At 40.0% G+C, this 20,843-nt stretch overlaps 1 protein-coding gene across 3 annotated transcripts in view; it reads right to left on the bottom strand.

The window, feature by feature from the left end:
• Positions 1–1,385: 1,385 nt before the first annotated feature.
• The window catches only part of TSPAN12 (tetraspanin 12), a 64,883-nt gene continuing 45,425 nt past the window's right edge, over positions 1,386–20,843 (bottom strand). For all 3 annotated transcript variants that reach the window (XM_059396514.1, XM_059396515.1, XM_059396516.1), the window contains 2 exons: positions 19,870–20,013; positions 1,386–2,997 (listed from right to left, as the gene is read on the bottom strand). In XM_059396514.1, the coding sequence (XP_059252497.1) occupies positions 2,692–2,997; positions 19,870–20,013 (450 nt within the window). In that variant the 3' untranslated portion in view covers positions 1,386–2,691. The remainder of the gene's footprint in view (positions 2,998–19,869; positions 20,014–20,843) is intronic.

Raw genomic sequence — 20,843 nt, 5'->3', positions numbered from 1 at the left:
TGTAGTGATTTTTGAAAAAGAAAGCTTATGAAAAAACTCTCCCCAAAATACTTAGCAATTTTGTTTGCAGCATACCCAAACAGTGAGCTCCTTCAGCACTCCCATAGTCAATAGACTTTTTAAGGTGTCTGGCAGCTGTTATTCCAGCTGCATGCACCCCCTCCACCCTAAGAGGTCTGCGTCGACCCCCCCCCCCCCCCCACAACGGCGTTTCTTCCTTCTCCCTAAGCCAGTACAGTCTATATAAGATCATTGCCTAAATTTATGCTGGCTGTTCTAGAGTACTAAATCAGGTGATAAATCAAAATATCAGAAGTCTAAAAATGGAGAAATTGACTTTTATTTATAATGTGAGGATTTTTTTTTTTTTTTAACTGAAGTCAACACAATATATGCTTGTTCTTTCTGTCCCTGAGACACATCAACAAAATAAGCAGGCGTTCAGGGGCGCCGGGGTGGCTCGGTAGGTTAAATGTTTGTCTGTCTTCTGCTCAGGTCATGATCTCGGGGTCCTGGGATCAAGCTCCATATGGGGTTCCCTGCTTCACGGGGAGCCTGCTTCTCCCTCTCCCTCTGACGCTCCCCCTGCTTATGATGGCTCACTCTCTGTCAAAAAAATAAATAAAATCTTAAAAAAAGAAAAGCAGCTATTTGGATAATTTGACCATTATCCAAATAATTCAAATACTACTCATAGCTGTCTCAATTTTAGGTGAAGTTATGGGGAGGGGGTATTGAGGAAATTATAAAAAGGGATGCTTTTGGTTATGAATGAGCAAAGAATTTACTCAATTTTCAATTCAACCTATGGAGGAGATGAAATCTGGCAGGTGGTTTCAAATAGTGCTTTTCTTAGGCTCATTTTCTTCTAAAAATTACTTTAAGAGACTGGGATGTAAAGCATTGAGAAGATAAATTAGCATGAATGTGCATATTTTTATATTATAGAAAAAAGTTGCATTATTTATTGTTTAACTCAAAAACAAACCTGAAAAATAAATGGGTATCTTTTCATCTTTCTTCACTGAAGATACATCCTCTTACAGACTAGCTCCAGAGTCTGGAAATCATTATTGTCACTTTACTCAATGATTTCTTTTTTTTTTTTTTAAGATTTTATTTATTTATTCGACAGACAGAGATCACAAGTAGGCAGAGAGGCAGGCAGAGAGAGAAGAGGGGGAAGCAGTCTCCCTGCTGAGCAGGGACCCCCATGCGGGGCTGGATCCCACGACCCTGGGATCATGACCTGAGCTGAAGGCAGAGGCTTTAACCCACTGAGACACTCAGGTGCCCCTCAGTGATTTCTTCTTATTTCTCTCCCCTTGCTAATCCTGTTGAGTGGTAAACATGCTTATAATGTATAAAAATTAGAGACAAATTAATACTCTCTAGAAAATATTTATTGACACATTTTAATTTTCTTTCCATTTTCTGAGAAATGAACATAATACACAAAATACAGTAAAATGCACTCTCCCCATTTCAAATAAATATATTTTACTCTCATAAAAAATTTAATAATCTGTGTAATTCACCACAGTATCTTAATCAGTGAAATAAGGCAAAGTATATCTCTAGTTAAATTGTCACTTATTTTAATGATTCTAATGGCAATATTCTGGAGAAAAAGAACACTATTCTCTGCAGAATTATATTCGGACTTGTAGACTATTGCCTCTTGTTTGGAGAAGACAAAGATGAACTGATTTTAAAAAGTGTTGAGTGTCAGAAAGGGCCTTAGTTTGGGAGAAAGGTAACATCCAAGATTGTGCTGAATGAACTACATTATGTGTAAGCTTTCTTGTTAATACTTCCTAGAGACCAGACTACATTCTGAATTATAATGATTCCTATGTATCACACAGGCAATTTTTCAAAATTAGTGGTTAAGTATTTAAGTTAACAGTTATGTACGTAATACAAGCCCAAGATGGAATTTTAAAGTTCTATTAACAGGAAAGGTTAAAAATAATGGTGCTATACAGGACAATTTTATCCTTTTCACTCACACTTGTTATTCTTAACATTATAAGAACTGAAATCTATGGAATTTTACAGACTTAACACAGACTCTTATATACACATAGATCCCTGATCAGTTTAAGACAATGTGTTAATTTGTTCTTGTAAGTAATAAGAATATTTTAAGTAGCCAGAAAAAAAATCACATTTAGGTAGTCACCAATCTTCAGAGTTTACTTATGTATAATCTACCCACTCTCAAAAGAATATGTCACCAAATAATATAGTTCATTAATACTGCCTAATTTCCCATGTTAGAAGTTCATTGCTACTTGATACACTAGCAAGTTTTTGGAAGTAAATAAAACTTTACTGTAGCCCCAAATCCATCATAGCTTAACTTGTTTACATGGCTTCAGAAATGTTGGTCAAACTACGCCAAAGTCTAAGCCTCAAAGCATAATTGTGTTCAGTAAAAATCTTATACAGGCTATAAAGTGGGTATTAGATCTGTCCTCAGCATTATAAAGGGCATCAACCATTGTCCAGGGGGTGACTTATAAAATGAAATTTTCCCTCTTTATTTTAAAGGGTAGAAAATTCTATGCTTAGTCATTCCTTTATGGCCACATTTTTATTTCTACACATTTCTGAAACAGATAAGTGTGTGCTCAAAAATTCACAAGTCCAATAAAATGAATTTGTGGTTTCCTTCTTGGACATTCTCTACAATTCCTCCATCTCAAAGTGTGTAGTAAAGCTGTTTGCCATCGATGTGTGTTCAAAGATCCTCGACAGGCTGGGTTTCAACAGTTCCACTGAGTGGCATGACAGGTGCTGAGTCGTGTCATTCTTCAGGGACATCATCTGGTCTGTCCCAGGCTCCCTTCTATCATAATAAAGAGCCCAGAGCAGAGTAATGGTGAGAATCATAGCCAAGATTTGTGTCACGCCAATGGAGACACCCAGAAACCTTAGCACCTGTAGTTGTTTGGTTCCTCTCAAGAAGGAATACATTTTCTTCCCACAACCCTGTAAAAGAGATAACACAGTATTACTTTGGGGGCATTACAGAGGGCCAAAACAATGAAAACAACAATCTACATCAGTTCATGGAACCAAACAACTTGAATCATGAAAGTTTAACACAGTGACTCTCGATAGGGAACACCTCTGAGAAATCAGAGGGCAGATGGAGGTGAGCCTGCCCAGGGGATTTTGTTGAGCTCAGTCCTTTTTCTGTCTTCCTCACAACCGGAAATTGAAAACCACTGGCATAAAACATGACTAGAGCAGGGGTTGGTAAACTCCTTTTTTTGTAAAGGGTCAGATAGTCGATCTTTTAGTCTTTGCTGGCTGTATGGTTTCTATGGCAACTGCTCACCTCTGCCACTGTAACCAGAAAACCACCATAGACAGTACGTAAATGAATGCACATGGCAGCGTTCCAACGAAACCTCATGAACAACAACAAAAAAAGCAGTAGGCCAGATTTGGGGCACAGGCCATAGATTGCTGACCCCTGATAAAGAATAATCCAAATTTTCAAACATAATGTTTCCTTACTATTATTTGTGTTCACTGTTAGATGATAGCTCATTTGGTCAGAGACTTTCCCCCAAGGATCAGGAATGTTTGCCCAGTCTACTACTGAAATACGCTGGTGGGCAGAAGTCCATCTCTTCCCTTTCCCCAACTCCACATGCACCCACTTCTTCCCAGTGCCTGCAGAAGTACACTTCTGCGGCCGGGGATGGTGGGGGGGGTGGATTTCTCGTATAACATCAAGTTCTAGTTCCACCAGATAAGGGTTTGAAAGAATCTTTAGCTCCCCTACACACTGAAGACACCTGACTTCATTTGCTTGTATTTAGTTTTATGTATAAAAGACTATGGAGTACCTGTGATAGATAGAAGAGAATTCCGAAAGAAGAGAAAAGGGGGCAAAAAAAAAAGAACTATAATCAAGGATCATGGGATGGCTGGGGCAAAGGAAAGGCGGGAGAATGTGACTAACAATTGCCATAAGATACTTCTCCAGTGAACAAAGCCTGGGGAACATGCCATGTCTCCAACTGAATCCCCACAAAGAAATGATAATTCATTCTTCTAAAGTGAAGTTCATTCTAAATGAAGGTGAAAATCTAGGAAAGAATTTTAGAATGATAAATTTCAAGAATTTTGAAGATTCAGAGATTTTACTCTATTTGGAAGCCAACAATTTCACTTGTCGCAGTTTCATGAACTTCTGGCAGAAGACAGAGACCAGAGACTTTATTACTCATAACAATAGCAACAGCCAGAGTATGTGGCAGTTCCTGGAGATCCGAGGACAACACAGAGACAGCCACATGATGCCTGCATACGCAGCAGGTTGTGTGATGGAGGAGAACCCTCAAGTTTTGGGAGCCCTAATCTTTCACAGTAGGCAGTAAACATACTTGTCCTTTGCTTTGAAGAAAGACATTATCTTTCTCATACTACACAATAAATAAACCCACCCTTTACTCTGGAGGGAGACACTCTACCTTCAAGGCTGTTTTCTGTGCAAAAACCCTTGAAAAGAGGGGCGCTTGATTGGCTCAGTCAGTTAAGTGTCTGATTCTTGAGTTTGGCTCAGGTCATGATCTCAGGACCATGAGATCAAGTTCCAGGCTCAGCTGGAGTCTACTGTCCCTCTCCCTTTGCTCCTCCCCCTGCTCATTCTCTCTCTCTCTCTCATATTAATTAATTAATTAATTAATTAATAGAATTTAAAAACCACCCTTGAAAAGATAGTCCAAAACAAACACATCCAGTGCTTCTATTCACAAGACAAGCAGAAATGCAAGAGAATCATGGAAAATTATCTCCCAACAAGAAGAACTTGACTTTTCAAAACCTTTCTTCTGAGTTTGTGGTAACAGTGTCTCAGCCTGCTTACCCTACTGAGGCAACTACTTAAATAAAAAGAAATTAATAATTAATTTAAAAATTGCTTCCTTGTTTTCTTCTCCAGATTCCACAAAGAACTCAATTAAATAAGGAAAGCAAGACTACTGAATCAGTTTGTTAATTTGTGCATTATACTGAAGAAGAATGAATAACACACAATTCTTAGATTTCCAAAGACATTGATCAGTAACTTCACTCCCGTTAGTCATTTTTCTCAAGAAACAAAAAATCATGTAAAACTAGCCAAAGACATATTTCTGGACAGTTTCCTGGTCAATCATATAATGCAGATTAACAGCAAAAGATAAGCAAAGCATCATCAATTTTACCAAAGAGCAAAACCAAAATATTTAAAATTTAATACTAATTAACACCAGTTTAATAAAATCACTTCTCTGGCCATTTTCCTTTTTTACTATGCACACAAATATGCATGTACAGGCACATACACACATACACGCACAGACTTATTCTATGTGTTACAAAGAAAATTCACCAAAGCTCAAATACTTTTCAAAGAGTTTCCTTCAACTAAGCTCTCAGAGCCAACTCACTCTTATGTTTATGTGTAATTCTAACAAGCATCCTTGCATCTTACACGATAGACTAGAAGATCGTGAACCACAGAGCCAGAATTCTGAATTTCAAATCCCTGCTCTCCTACTTATAAGTTATGTGACTTTGGGCAAGTTACTTACTCTCTCTGCTTCAGTTTTCCCATCTGAAAAAGATAATAATAGTGCCTACCTACTTGGGATAGTGGGAAAATTAAGTGAATAAATATACTTAATTCTTAGAGTGGGGTCAGTCCATAGTAAGAGTCCAGGGCTTGTCAGTTTTGATCTGATGCGTTGGCCACTGAGTATTCATGGAACAGCCCTTGCTCCCAAGAGCCGTGGGGGCTAATGCTGTTTTACAGGACAGTGAAGTCATGATCTAAAATGATTTTTTGTCACTCAGACATTAGATCACTACCTTCTCATGAAGCAGAGAGGGTCACATTAAAGTGAGTTAAACTGAAAAGGTTTAGCTTCAAACATATGGAAAATTAATTTATATGGATACATTATTTAACCTCACTGCCAGTACCAGATCACCAGATCCATCTTTAGAAAAAAGAAATTGATACAAAATGGCTGTGGCTTATGTTTAGTTAATTCCTTACCTATATTCTCAGTACTTAGAAAAAAATGGATGTTTAATAAGTAAATAAACAGTTAGAATAGACATATAAATAATCTTATAATAATTAAAATAAACTTGAGAATAAAATGTAAACCATCCAAGAAACACATACGGTGATGCTTCAATCCTGTGAAATGCTTTAAGTCAATTATCGCTTGATTTTTACCTTTTCAGTAGTCACTGCTATTTAAATTCTACCCAGATCATCTTCTTTTTCTTTTGGGGCACAATGTTATGAATGAGGCAGCGTTATCATGATATATAGGTCTTCTTATTAGCATAAGATCTCCTACCCCTTTTGAATAATTCATTCTAACTTTAAAAAGCTATAGGAAAGGTAATGTTTCTTTTTCCAATCTGTGAGTAAAATCAAGCAGAGACTGATAACTACAGTCTATTGTGTTTTCATATTTTGGCTTTGGGGAGAGTCTGTTCTAATTATATTTTAAACAACCACGTTTACAAAAAAGGGGTAGTAAATTATATCATCTGGGATGGTTTGGGAGATGTGATATACTAGTTAACACTGAATGTGCTAGAGTGGTAGGGGACTTTGGAATTAATGAGCTCAACTTTTTAACCTTTAAAAATATGGTTAAAAAGCACTTCCAGAACAACATCAGCAAAACTGGCAGCGAAAGGACCCTCAATAGTCTCTCTTCCATATAAGCAATGAAAGAACTAGCAAAATCAACTTTTTTAGAACTTTGAAAATTAACCAAAGTTTGTACCAATCTGAGGAGCATTATTCAAGAAAAGTACCTAAATCTCAGTCAGATAGGCAAGCTCTGTCACATTTTAATTAGCTCTCTCCTATCCCCTCTACCCAGCCCTGCAGTAGCCTTGAAAATCAACAGCCCGTAATTATGGTGAAAACCAGTGGCCTGGAAGCCAGAGGCAACAGAATAGGATTGGAGCCCCTTCAAAGCCCCATCCTCAGAGAATTGTCATTATGTGTCCTATCTCGAGGTTCCCTGGAAGACCTCACTTGCAAGCTGTTTTACTCTGAACCTGAGTTGGAGCACCACCAGCCCAATAGCCTTTTCCCTGAGGGTGTTTGTCAAAAACAACCAGAGGAACACTGAGGTTGCCTGAGGCAGCACATAATAACTGCACACGAGGAGCAAGCCAAAAAGCTTAAAAAGAAAATCTGGGGGAATGAGAAGTCCCCAGAGGCCTTCACAAAGTTCTGGGATACTTGTGGGGATCTGCAAAGTTACACACCTGAGTCGAGTGGTGCTGCTGCCCAGGGCTATGTCCATGTTTAGGAAAGACCCAAAGGCACTAAGATCTTACCTCTGGCTAAATTTGAAGCTCTGTGCACCCTTGCCAGAGACTGGGAGGCTTACTAGTTCCAGGTAGCAACTGACCCCTACATTAACTGAGCAGACTTCAGTGGCCACACATGACAAAGAATACAGAGTTCACAGAATTCGTTCAGGAAAGTTATTAAGGAACAAGAAAACAACAACCACAACAAACTCTGGGGTTATTATTTAAAAGGTCTAGTTCTCAACAATAACAAAAATTACAAGATGTACAAAAAATAATAATAATAACAAGAAAGGATGGGTCATATACACACAGAAAGAACTTTCAAAGAAAATGTACTTGTAATGAAAGGAATTCCCTGCCTCAAGAGACGTCCTGTCCACATTTGAAAACACTAATACTTCAACGTTTCCTTATCGGAACCTGTCTTCTTCTTCTTCTTCTTTTCTTTTTTCCATTTTTTTAAAGACTTTATTTATTTATTTGTCTGAGAGAGAGAGCGAGAGAGCGAGCAGCAGGCAGAGAGCGAGCAGCAGAATCCTGCTGAGCAGGGAGCCCAATGCAGGACTCAATCCCTGGATTCTGGGATCATGACCTGAGCCTAAAGCAGACGCTTAACCAACTGAGCCACCCATGTGTCCCTGGAACCTGCCTTCTGAATAAGATGTGTTGGTCCTGGTTCTGCTCTCCAATGATCTCTTTTCCATAAAGTGGAGAGCGGTTATCTGAAGCCATCACTTTCTCTTGAACTACTCTCTTCTCCAAACTAAATATTCCTATTTCCCTCAAGTTTTCTAAATATATACACTGCATCAGCCTACTGAGCTCTTTCTGGATTGTGCTGATTTGGTCAATGTTACTCTGAAAATAACACTGATTTTTAACTTTAAAAAACTAGAAAATGCAGTACAATGTTCAGACAACCAAGACTGTTGTAAAGGTTTGGATTCCAAGCAAAAAGCTTTTCAGGTTCCCGAGAAGTGTGGACGTGAGATTGTATCATATGACACAGAGTCAGGACCTAGTCTCCTTCCGGATCTCAGGTTATAATCCCTAAAGACTATTTCCACATGGAGGTGGGCGATGGTTGCTTATTCAAAGCGAACGTCTTAGATTCCTTAATTTTTTATAACAATAGTTCAGCCCTATCACTACCTCACTTAGTTTAAAAAGCACATAGATAACCCCTCAAACCAGATAGAATTTTAGTATTTAAGTTTGTCATTAAAATTCGTTAAATAGAGGGTGTTGCCTGGATGGCTCAGTCAGTAGCATTTGCCTTAGGCTCGATTCATGATCCCAGGGACCTGGGATGGAGCCCTGCTCAGGGAGCCTGCTTCTCCCTCTCCCTCTCCCTCTCCCTCTGCCCTTGCCCCCTGCTTCGGCTCTCTCTCACTCCCTCTTTCTTCCTCTCCAATAAATAAGTAGAATCTTTAAAAAAAAAAAAAAAAAAAAAAAACAAAGAATTCCTTAAGTACAAATCTCTCTATACTGAATACAATTCTATATTTTCTGATGATGACCAGAAGGCATTGTAGCAACTTGCCACATATCAAGCTTCATGCTGAATATCAGTGAATCATTTACACAATTACTTAAAGTTAGAGATTAACTTTCCAAAAGAGCATTCCTCTTCTTGAAGACAGTGTTTTCCCAGATTCCTATATAAGCACTGTGCATAAGCACCGCCCTCCTCCGCCACTCTAGAGGCTTCGTAGAAAGAGCTCCAGGGCTGATGGTCCCTTCCACACATCATCCTCATCAAAGAGATTCAATCTGAACACAAGTTGGGAGCTTATTTTCAGCCAGTCAGATAGTCATACTTAAGGTTTACACTTTTCAGTGAAACTTGGACACTGTTGTTGAAAAACAAGACACCAAGTCTAGAGAAAAAAAAATACAGATGTGCCTCTCTATACATTCTATTGTACTATTCATAGAGACTTAGTTGCATAAACAAACATTTCTGTTGAGTGAGTCAAAGAGGAAACAGAAATGTTAGAGTTCAAAACTGCATTCCATTTCACAAAGGGGGTTTTATTCCGAATTGGAAAGAACTGAATTACACTTACTTGCTTTTCTCAAAAATAAAATACTCAAAGTTGATTTACCTTGAATATTTTTCTTCCTAAACAAAGCTATGTTAGTCCTACATTAATAACTTCAGAAAATTCAAAGGTATGAATAAACATAATGGCTAACCTACTTTACTTGCTGAAATATTAAAATTCTGGTGAACTGTCAATTATAAATAATAACAGTACCTTTTTATCAGAGAAAAAAAAAATCCCTAATCCCCCCATTTCCTAGAATCTGTTGGAAGGCATGTCAGGAGAGCTCATTTCCTCTGAGGAAATGATATACTTGAAATTAGGCTCTGATCTATCTCCAAAATGATTTTCTAAAATTGGAAGAACCCCTTGGCTCTTTAGTACTCAATATTCACAGCCCACATTAAAAAAATTAGGCAGACTTGTAATCAGCTTATGAAGATAAGGTATAAATAAAATCTAGGTGCCAATATATGACAGTATTGATATTTTTCTAATGGATGTTTGGTAATGACTTTAAAGTTTGAAATGACTGTGTTATTTATGAGGTATAAATATATAATCTTCAGCCTTATTTCTTCTAAAATCAAAAAAACTGAATGCAGTTCATGAGTCCATGAGATTTACACACAGGTTGGACCAAATGTTCTCCACTGATAACCATAAATGTTGCAGGGAAAGAAATGTTTCTTCAAAAAAAAATTAAATAGCAAGTAATAAAATTCACCATGGGACTTCCTCTTCTCTTAAGAGTAAGGTTAAGCAAACCCATGCATAGGAAATGCAGTAGAAAAAGTCTTCCTATTTCTTTTTTCAAAAGATTTAATTTTAATTTTTTTTTTTCTTTTGAAAGACACAGCAGTGCTAGAGCATGAGAGAGGTGGGGAGGGACAAAGGGAGAGGGAGAAGCAGGTTCCCCTCTGAGTAGGGAGCCCAACTCTGGGCTGATCCCAGGATGCTGGGATCAGGACCTGAGCCGAAGGCAGACACTTAACCAACTGAGCCACCCAGGCACCCAAAGTCTTCCTGTTTCTTAATGACAGTCCCTCATACCTTGTTTCTTTCTCACAATATTCCCATTGCATAGACAGAATCACCAAATGTAAAAGATTGCATGTACAGAACAGTTTTCGTTTTTACAAAAAGACGTGGTTGTAAAGAGACTCTAGAGTCAGAAAACCCAGACAGCGCCGTCCTGGCCGGTGAGGCCCCCTCCAGCAGCAAGCTCTCCCTGCCGGAAGGAGCACAAGCACATTTCCAAGCTCCTACTTCAAACAGTGTCTCTCATTGGGATCTCATTTGGCCACCTAAATTTCAACTGTAAGAAGGGGGAAGGTGTTAAAACAAGGGAGTGGGTAATCACGTGACGTCCCCAAAAACCTTGACCTGAAAATCTACTTTCAGCAAGCACAAATACATATAACCAGAAAATACATACTATTCTTCTATTTACTCTCAGAACTGGGTGCAATTTGGCTGGTTAAAAATCTAATCATAGATCATTAATTGTTCTATTTACTTTAATAAATACATTCATAACTTACATTTATCGTCATTACTGTCACTAGCTACCACCACGCATTGAAGATTTGTGTTTATTATTTGCCAAGTGGTTTGCTAAGAGTTTCTCATTAAGAAGCTCCATTTACCTTTGTACTACTAGAATGAGATAGGTACTGCTATTATCTCATTCTACAAATAAAGACATTGTGGTTCACCAGGGAAAAAGAAGCTACAAGCACTCAGCTTGTCCCTCACCAGGTATCCCACATCTCCAAACTTTAGTATCTAGGGGCGTCTGAGTGGCTTAGTGGGTTAAGCCTCTGCCTTCAGCTCAGGTCATGATCTCAGAGTCCTGGGATCGAGCCCCGCATCGGGCTCTCTGCTCAGCAGGGAGCCTGCTTCCCCCTCTCTCTGCCTGCCTCTCTGCCTACTTGTGATCTCTCTCTCTCTCTCTGTCAAATAAATAAAATCTTAAAAAAAAAAAAAAAAACTTTAGTGTCTAAAAATACGGGGTTTGGAATCATATAGATCTGAGCTCAGTCACTGACAAGCTATGACACGGGGTTGGGTCACTTAGCCTCATGTGCCTCACTTTTCTCATCTGTAAAATGGAGTTAATAATACTGCTCCTTCAAAGAAACATTTTAGAGCTCAAATAAGGCCATGCATGTTTACAGAGCTCTATCACCGTGTATCTTATTTGAAAAATCCAAGGTGTGCTTTCCAATCCCTAATTTACTTTATCTTTCAGCTATGACTTATAGTATGTCATGTAAACAGGCGCTGTTCTAAGGGTTTCACAGATGTTAATTCACTCTCAAAACAAAGCCTGAGCAGGGTACTTTGGTTATCCGCATTTTGCAGCTGAGAAAAAAAACAAAAACAGAAACACAAAAACCTTGCGCAAGGTCACACAGCTAGTAAGGGGCAAGAGAAGATTTAACCTCCAAAGTCTTCACCTCTGAACCAGGCTTCTTCACTAAGGAAACTCGTTCCAGGACACTGCTTTCCATTTCTCCTCTGCCCCCAATAGGTGGGTCTCCCATAGGGGGTGCATTTCCCAACCTTGTCCTCCAGTGCAGATCTCACACCATCTCTCTGTGGGACCTCATCTCCCGCCATGCACTCACTGCATCATCTACACTGACAATACCTGTAAACTGTTAGTCCCCCTTCCTTAGTTTTCCTCACTAATGATTCTTCACAGTAATCAGTGTCCTCTGCGGGAACACAGCCTCCCAGCCGGAGACCCCACTTCCCAGCCTCCCTTGCAGCTAAGCAGCGCCAACTGAGCCTTCCCAATGGAACGGGAGCAGAGGCGACCAGAGCTGCGATGAATGTGTTGGATGCTCTCCTTCCCTCGCGCTCCTTCGACCCCCAGACTGGAACTGGAGAAAAAGAGGAGTAATTTTGGAAGACAGGTATTATAAAAAGATGAAGCCGTCTCACCATCCTGGGTCTCTGGATGAACCCATGCAGCAGAGTTGCCCAGCAGCCTGTCCCCCGTCCCCTCCCCCACCACCAGTTTACGGTTTATGAGACAAAAATAGACTCCCACCCTATTCAACTCATTGCATTTGGAAGCAGCTCTTTCCCTGTATAGTCCACGCAAAATGCACATCTCTGCCCAAATTAGGTCTACGGCGTGCCACCTAATCACTGCCATGGCTCGCGTGCAACCGTTTCCTAGCTCTGTTCCCCGCCTGGAGACCCAGTCCTCCCCTCCACTCTGCTTCACAATGCCCACAGAATGATTCTGAAGCACAGACCTAAAATTGTTACTTTGGGACGTACTTCTTTCAGGTCAAAATATTATAAATGGCTTTCTTCTGCGTCAAAACTCTAAAGGCAACATTTGCAAGCCTTCATTAACGGGGCACAAGAAGAAAAGTGGAACAGTGAAGAGGGAACAGGAAACCTACAGTGGATCCATGTCCGAAAGAGAGGGAAAGAAAAGAAGAATACATGTGTATACCTGAGGCAAAACTGGCAGAACGGTTAGAAGCCCGATTAGATCAAGCGAAGCCCGGAGATGAAAGGGATTTTCCCCTACCAAGCACTAACGGGTCCTGCAGGGCTCTGGATGATAGAACAGACATCACCCCAAGTCAGAGGCAATCCGACCCCCACCGGCAGGTGCTGAGGAGATAATGGAGTCAGCCAAGAGGCAGGAGGGATTGTCTTTGACTTCCTATAAAAGAACCCCGAGAATAGAACTTCTTGGGGATAGTCCATCTAAATAACCATGGAGCCTGAAAGCTGCCTACCATTTACTATCTGGGCAGGAGGTCGTGTGTGTGTTTATCTGAGAAAGGAGTTTCATTATTAATAAATCAGAATCCTGTGACTACTCAGGGCTAAGCCTTCTTTTCATAATAATGCCTCAGATTTGTGAACGTGCTTGCCTTTCTGTTTGGGAACTACTCACAGGATTCAGCATAAAATGCCTGTGGTGGCCGGGCAGACAGGGCTCTTCCTCATGCACCTCCTGCCTCGTCCAGCCCTGGCAGGCGGCCCTCCTCGCCCCCCGTGCTCCAGCTGAGTTCCAGCCCTAACTTCGCACCATGGCCCCTTCGCTTGCAATGCCCTCTTCGGCCCATGCCTTCCAAATATTTTCTGCACGTGACTAGCACCTGTTTATCTCAATGAATGACGAGCCCCTCTACGTGCTCGCATTGCATATCTCTAACATAAAGACCGTGGCGATCAAAGATTGCGTACCCTGTGTCTGGCTCCTTCTTGTGCCCCAATTTAGGTTTATCTAGTTCCTATCTCTTATTCTAGCCATTGATGTGTGGATCATTACTATGCAGACTCGACTAACTTTGTGTTAATGCAACTGGCCAGCCCCTGGCGGGGGGCCCTAAACTGTTACCTCTTCTTGTGTCCTGCCTTGAACTTCTCTTTCAACACTTAGCCCTCATTTTGTTTAGCGTGTGTGTGTATGTGTGTGTGTGTGCAATTTCCTTGGTTGTAAGAAGAATCCTACTAGTTGTTTAAGAGCCGGCTTACCTGGGAGAAAAGTCATCAATCTCATACTTATGTAGAACTTGCCAGAAAGCGAGACCCCATCTCCCACCAACTCCTTTTGTATCTTCAACACTCTGTCATGTCTCTACCACAGAGAATTGCTAAGAAAATGGTTATGTTTAGGATGCTGTGTGTGATATAGTATTGACTCACCTTCTAACTGTTCAGAGGAGAAGAGTGTTAGCAAAAAGTGTTGAGGGCTGAGATGTTGCCCAGAAAAAAAAAGGGAGCATAGATTATAAAGCAAATGCCATTTGCCAACAACAGAGTATAAAGGAGATAAGGAGGAGCAGACTTCCCGTCTGTGGGAAAGCAGCACAGATTCATGACTCTCGGCTCACACAGGAGATAACAGACAACAGAGAGAGCAAAAACTTGAATCTCCTAGGGAGGAGGTTCCTGGCTGGTACAGTCAGTTAAGCCTCCGACCCTTGGTTTCAGTTCAGACTGTGATCTCAGGGTCCTGAGATCGAGTCCTGCGTGGAGCTCTACACTCAGCACGGAGTCTGCCTGAGACTCTCTGCCCCGCCCCGCTTCTGCTCTTCTGGGTGTCCACCAAAACATGAACCATCACGCATGGCGCCCTGCAAGCTGCCTCCACCTTGAACTGGGGTGAGGCGGGGCAACATCTCTATATGTCCCTGTACCTTCTGTGACTGCTGCAGACCTATATATACTTGTCACCATCTGGGTTCCTCGTCCTGTAAACCACGGCTCAGAGAGATCACACCCCTGCACTTCCATGCTCCCTGCCCTTCTCTCTCAGCCTGTTTATCGATGTTTTCTGTTACTCAGAGAAGAAATAAACACCTACCACCTAAAGAGGCAGAAATGGTTTGGGGCAAAACTACTTGGCACAAAGGGAATAATCATAAAGAATATGCGCTATTCAAACCCAATACCACACAGAACATGCAAAGACTAAGGGTCTAAAAGGAAAGTGTTCTGAAGGCACTCAGCTGTGCGGAAACCGTCTCTCTGTCCAGCCCTCATATAACCTGCTGTGAATACCATTTTTCTGAAGAAGCAGTCAGTATCTTTTCATAGCGGTCTTTCTTCTAACTACAAAACAAAGACATGTGTCTACGGGGGCACATTTTACTTTACTCTCCATTCGTCTTTGTTTTCCATTTTGAGTTGGTCCATTTGAAGTAGGACCTGTTGTGAACCTGTCTACTTCCACGCATTTGTCTTGAGGGGGCACACAGAGGACGAAAATGGCATTTCAGTCCCTTTGAGGAGATGTTCATGCTTCGTTTCGTATGTGCGGTGACAAACACTGCAACTATCTCCACAACCATGGTTCTTCACGCTTTGAGGTATAAAAACCCCAAGAAAAGCTGGTGAGAGCTATGGATCCTAGTCACAGAAAAAAAATGCACAAAAAAATAGTGAAAACGATCTCAGTGGTATCACCTTTCCCTTGAAGCCTGTCCAACAAGAGCATAGGTCCACAGGCAAGACTTTCTCTCTGCTAGCCTTCTTTATTTTTCTGTCTCTCTGGGTTTTTTGTTTTGTTTTGTTTTTTTACTCCAGATCAGGTCTAGACAGAGACCTTTACTAACGATACGGTCGACGACTCAGCAGGTGAGAGAAAGAAGAGGCGCATCCCAGGCCTCTATTCTACCAACTTCAGCTTGGGGTCTGATGTTTTGCGGTTCCACAAGCAATCCCAAAGAACAAGGTAGTAAGTAGTCAGTAATCACTAGGGTAGCCCTGGGTGGGATTTTGCATTTGTAGTTTCTTAGGGTAAAAAAAAAAAAAAAAAATTCTTCAGCGGATCTTTGCATGGCTGCGTCCTTGGCATCAACTGCTCTCAGTTCAAATGTCATTCCTAAAAGAGTGGGTTCCTAACCATTCTAAGTAGCTCCCTCGCCAATAAAGCCAGCCTCCAGCATATGACCCTGTTCAGAATCTTCAAAATGCTTTTACCACTACATGAAATTATTTTTTATTGCTGTTTTTAATCTTGCTAAATATTTATCATCCTAACTAGAATATAAATTATACAGGACAGATTTTTATCTGCAACATTCTTGGCTGTATCCTCAGCCTTTATAACAGCACCTGGGGCCCAGGAGTCTCTCACAAAACATTTGACTTCATGAGTGTGATGGAACCAAACTGTTGATCAGAAATAGTTTCATCTGTGACTTTTACAACTACACGTCTCTACAAGTGTGTAGCTCATTACAGGTATTGGAGGACCTGTGTACCAAACCCAACAATACTTCTGATGGGAATGTTTCTAAAATGTGCAATTGCCGCTGTATTTCTGCTCTGTCATTTTTCACAGGTTTCAAAAGTGTCATAAAACATTATTGGGTCAGGGACCATGCAGGCCACCAGATGGTTGCGAATGATTTATTTCCTTGATTTCAGACTACTGAAGAAAGATTGCAGGAAGAAAGCCAGTTCTTATCTCTGAGCTTACAGAATAGGAAAGATAAAAGGGACCTTGAAGTTCATCTAGTCCAGATCCACTTTTAATTTAAAAACCCATTCTACCCGCCAATGACATGGTTATCTGACCTTGACTTTAATATTTTTAGTGATGAGACACTCATTATTTTACAAGAGAACCTGTGTCACAATCGGACGGATTTTGATGAGCAAGGTCTTCCTTCTATTGATTCAAAATTTCCTTCCTCTAGCGTCTGGCCCTTGGAGCAACAATGAGTAAGTCTAGTTCCTGTTCTGAGTGATGAACTTTGAAATATTTGAAGACATCTAAAATATCTCCCCTTAGTCTTTGCTACTTCGGAACAAGCAACATAAATACCTCCAGCTGTCCCTCACTTGTCCCTCCCTCTAGACCCCTCATCTTCCAGGTGGATGGTCTCTGGGCACTCTTCAATTAGGAAACATATGTTCTCCAGGGCAAAGTAGAATTAAATCTTATTTTTAATGATGGATTTAATTGTACTTGTGCCATAAAGCTACTAAGTGATCCACTTTGGTAAGTCAACTATGCATATAATTATGCACTATATTATTACCAATACCAGCATCTGTTATTAATTATAAAATGTAAAAGCAGACTTACTCTGATATAATGAACCTCCATCTCTGCGGGAAGTCTGTCTACAGAACATCTCGTAACTGACAATGCCAGCTTGCTACTGAAAGTCTTTTGATGAAAAAGCCTTTCAAATAGTCTGGTTCCTCAACTGGCATGCACACAATCCTGTGGCCTCTTTCAATCTCGAAATTCATGGATTAAGCAATTATAGACAGTCCCAAAGTAAGGCATTCCAGGACAAATACTACTCGTGGAAATAATCTAAGACAAACTAGTAAAAACAAATTGCATTTTGACAGCAAGAAAATCCTATCAGATGTTTAACTGAATGCTTTCCAACTAAAGAAAGTACAATCAAAGTGACTCTGTCCATATTCAGACTTTATGGGAAGATCTGGTAAATGGATTCATGTTTTGCCATTCTTATCAATGCCAGTTGTAATCATATTATCAATATTAATCACTAAAGAAGGTAGAGATTATTATATATGGTGGTGTAGCCCAGTGATTTCCCATATTGACTTGCCATTCCTAAAAACTAACAAAAGTTCACACTAGGAAAGTGGATAGGTTTCCATTCACATCTATACTGTAATCACCTGTGTCTTTAAAACCTAGTGGTGAGTTATAATACATTTGAATATCCACAATTGTTTTTGCATTTAATAATATCTTGGAAATATTAAGCACTGTTTTATTGTGTTTTCTGTTTTCTGGAATGAACAGGGCTTTCACTGTTGAACTTGTTAGTTGACTGTCCTTATTTCAGACTTTGAGAAGAAAAGACGTAGCATAATCATGAACTCAGAGACATTGACCCAATTATTCTTTGGTTATCTTTTCAAATAAACAACCTGAGTGATTCAGTTGTTTCAACAATTTTTGTTATGAGTTGAGCTGTGTTTCCCCCAAATGCATATGTTCAGGTCCTAACCCCCAGAACCTCAGGATGTGATCTTATTTAGAAATGGACTCATCACAGATGTAATTAATTAAGTGGAAGTTGTACTGCAAAAGGTTAGTTCCCTAAAGCAATAGGACTGGTGTCCTTAGGAGAAGGTAAAATCTGGGGACACACTGAAACAGGGAGAATTGCATGTGAATGTGAAGGCAGAGTTCGGGGTCATGCTTCTACAACTAAGGAAGAGCAAAGATTGCATCCAACCGCCAGAGGCTGACAGATGGGCACTGAACTGATTCTCCTCACCCCTCTCAGAGGGAGCCAAGCTTGCCAACACCTTGCTCTCAAGCCTTCGAGCCTTCAGGACCACAAAGCCACAAAGACCTGCTGTTTAAGTCACTCACTTGGTGGCACTTTGTTACAGCAGCCCTAGGAAACTAACACAATTCTGAGTCTCTTAAAAAAACACTTGGCATGCTTCTCTGTGGCATGTCTTCGGAGCCCAAAGCACTTTATTTTGGATATGCTTAATGAGGCACAGTCTTGTCCTCTGAGATGAATTTTTTAACAGCCAAAAGCTACTCGTATCTAAGATATAAAGAAGATAGCACTGTTTTATTTATTTATTTATTTATTTACGTACACACTGATTTGTGTACGTAATCCACCATCTTCTTCAAATAATACACACCATAAATTAATGAAAGTGATTTCTGTGCAACTCTGCAACTGATTTTGGCAGCCTAAAAGATGGTTTGAACAATAATAGTATTTCTAGGGAAAAATGTATAACGTCCTAAGGTCTTGAGATAGGTATAAAAATGCATGTTTTATAAATCATGACATTCTGTTTTAAAGTTTCACTCTTCATAGCTATATTATATATACGTGTGTGTGTGTATGTGTGTGTGTGTGTGCGTGCGTGCATGTGTAGGTATGGATGACATATTATGCAGTAGGAGTTTTTATGTTATAGTAAGCCAGAGTTTTTCAATACTGTTTTCTGATATCCAGATGCTTGACTGGAGATGTTTCTGGGAAATGATCCCAGCCCCTCAGCCTGAGAGCTCCCTTCCATCTGATTTGCCTTTTGCCCTTCCATTCTAGCTCGAGTCTGCAATGAAATTTTCTGTAATGTGGCCATGTCTTATATCTGCATTGCCTAATACAGAAGCCGCTAGTCTCAAGTGGCCTTTAAGCATTTGAAATGTAGCTATTTCAACTAAGGAAATGACATTTTCATTTAATTTAATTTTAATTTAAATAGCCATGGGTAACTACTGGCCACTGTACTGGATGGTATAGTTCTAGATTTTAGTTTGAATTCAGATTCTACTGCTAACAAAGTTCAAAAACTCACCACTAAAAATGAAGGAGTAGGAGAACTTCTGATAATAAAGGAATAACTGATGATTTGGATAAATTCTCCCAGAAAACACAGACATGCAACTTTCTTGGGCATGGGATGACTGATTTTAAACCCAGTGAGCATCTAACTCCATTCAATCTGCCAACTACAACTAACATCGCTGTTCCTAATTAGCCAGTAGGGGGAGCTGAAGAGTAGAGGACAGAATTTTCCCTGGAGAGCGGTATTGATTATTTTTTTTCCCTACATGTGTTTTAGTGGAGGCCCTAAAATACATATCGTGTTTGGGAACTCCCAGCCTTGTCTTCCTGAATATGCAGAGTTCTTTACATACCCCTCATGGACCTATTTTCAAAGGATCCTTAGGAGGCAAGAGAAACTGGTTCTAGACAATACAGTTTAAAACCCAGTTGAGTCTAAACATGGTCTTTTCCAATTTCCTTTGTTCACATGTGATAAGGTTCGGATTTTTATACTGATTTTTAGCTTTATGCTGTTTCTCCACATAACAGAGAAAAATTTCAAGGGTCTTTGTATTTAGAAGAGGAGAATTTCATGGCCATGTTGTTGATCCTTTATTTAAAAGTCATTATAAGAAAACTCGTATACATGATACGTTAACCACATATGACCTTACCTCTTGATAAAGGTCACTGAGATCTTCCTGGTGGGCCTGTTTGGAACATCCTGGGAATTCCCTAACACAACAGGAATCCGGGGGCCAGTCCATCTCTGTCATTTCCAGCCAGTCAGTGAAGTACACCACTCCACAGCACTTAAACTGCAAAAGAATGACTGGTCAGGCTCAAAAACTACACAAATATTTTCTTAACTTACAGAAGATTAAACGTTAGATTTCTTGAATTTTTGTACCCAGAGCTAAAACTCATTTCTGTCATCACCTAAAGATATGTGTACATTCTATACTGACGACAGAAATGTGGCAAAGGGCTCCATAGCGGAACAATTCCGAACAATAATGCTTATAACCCAAGAAATCAGATGAGGCATGGCTGAGTCTCCCCCAACTGTACAATCCTCTCTAAGTGATCATACAGCAACAGAGTCATTATGCACAGTAACAATTAACTGGATTATTACAGTTCTCATTAAACCTCTGGCCACGAAAGAACAGTTGATCTGTTCTAATCTGTTTGTGTATCACCTACTTACCAATTTAACTGCTTAACAAATTCAAAGATTAAAAGTTTTTGTAATCTCTGGAGAAAGAGTTATTGACCAAAACCACACATCACAAAAATGACCCAACTTGAATTCATTAACCAGTAGATTTTCAAAAATGTTTGAGACACAAACTCGAGTTTAGCAACCACATTTTTATTTCACTGAGTGAGAGTCTTGAAATAAAGTATTGTATTCTCTCACCATAAATCCCGAAGAAAAGATGTGCCTTTAGCTTGAATGAAATTGGATTCAAGAAAAACTACACTGTCTTCTGTTCTTTTTTGTCTCATTTCACCAAGTTTTAACAAAAATTTTCTCTGGCCAAAGTTTAGAAACACTGCTTAAGGACATATGTAGATTAGATTCAGAATAATTAACCATGATAATTTTCTGCCCTTGGGTGGAGGGAGTTACTCTTCCATATAG

Source organism: Mustela nigripes, chromosome 4, assembly GCF_022355385.1.
Source record: "Mustela nigripes isolate SB6536 chromosome 4, MUSNIG.SB6536, whole genome shotgun sequence".
Lineage (NCBI taxonomy): Eukaryota > Metazoa > Chordata > Mammalia > Carnivora > Mustelidae > Mustela > Mustela nigripes.
The sequence above is the reverse complement of the archived record's forward strand: the minus strand, read 5'-3'. Positions and strand labels throughout refer to the sequence as shown.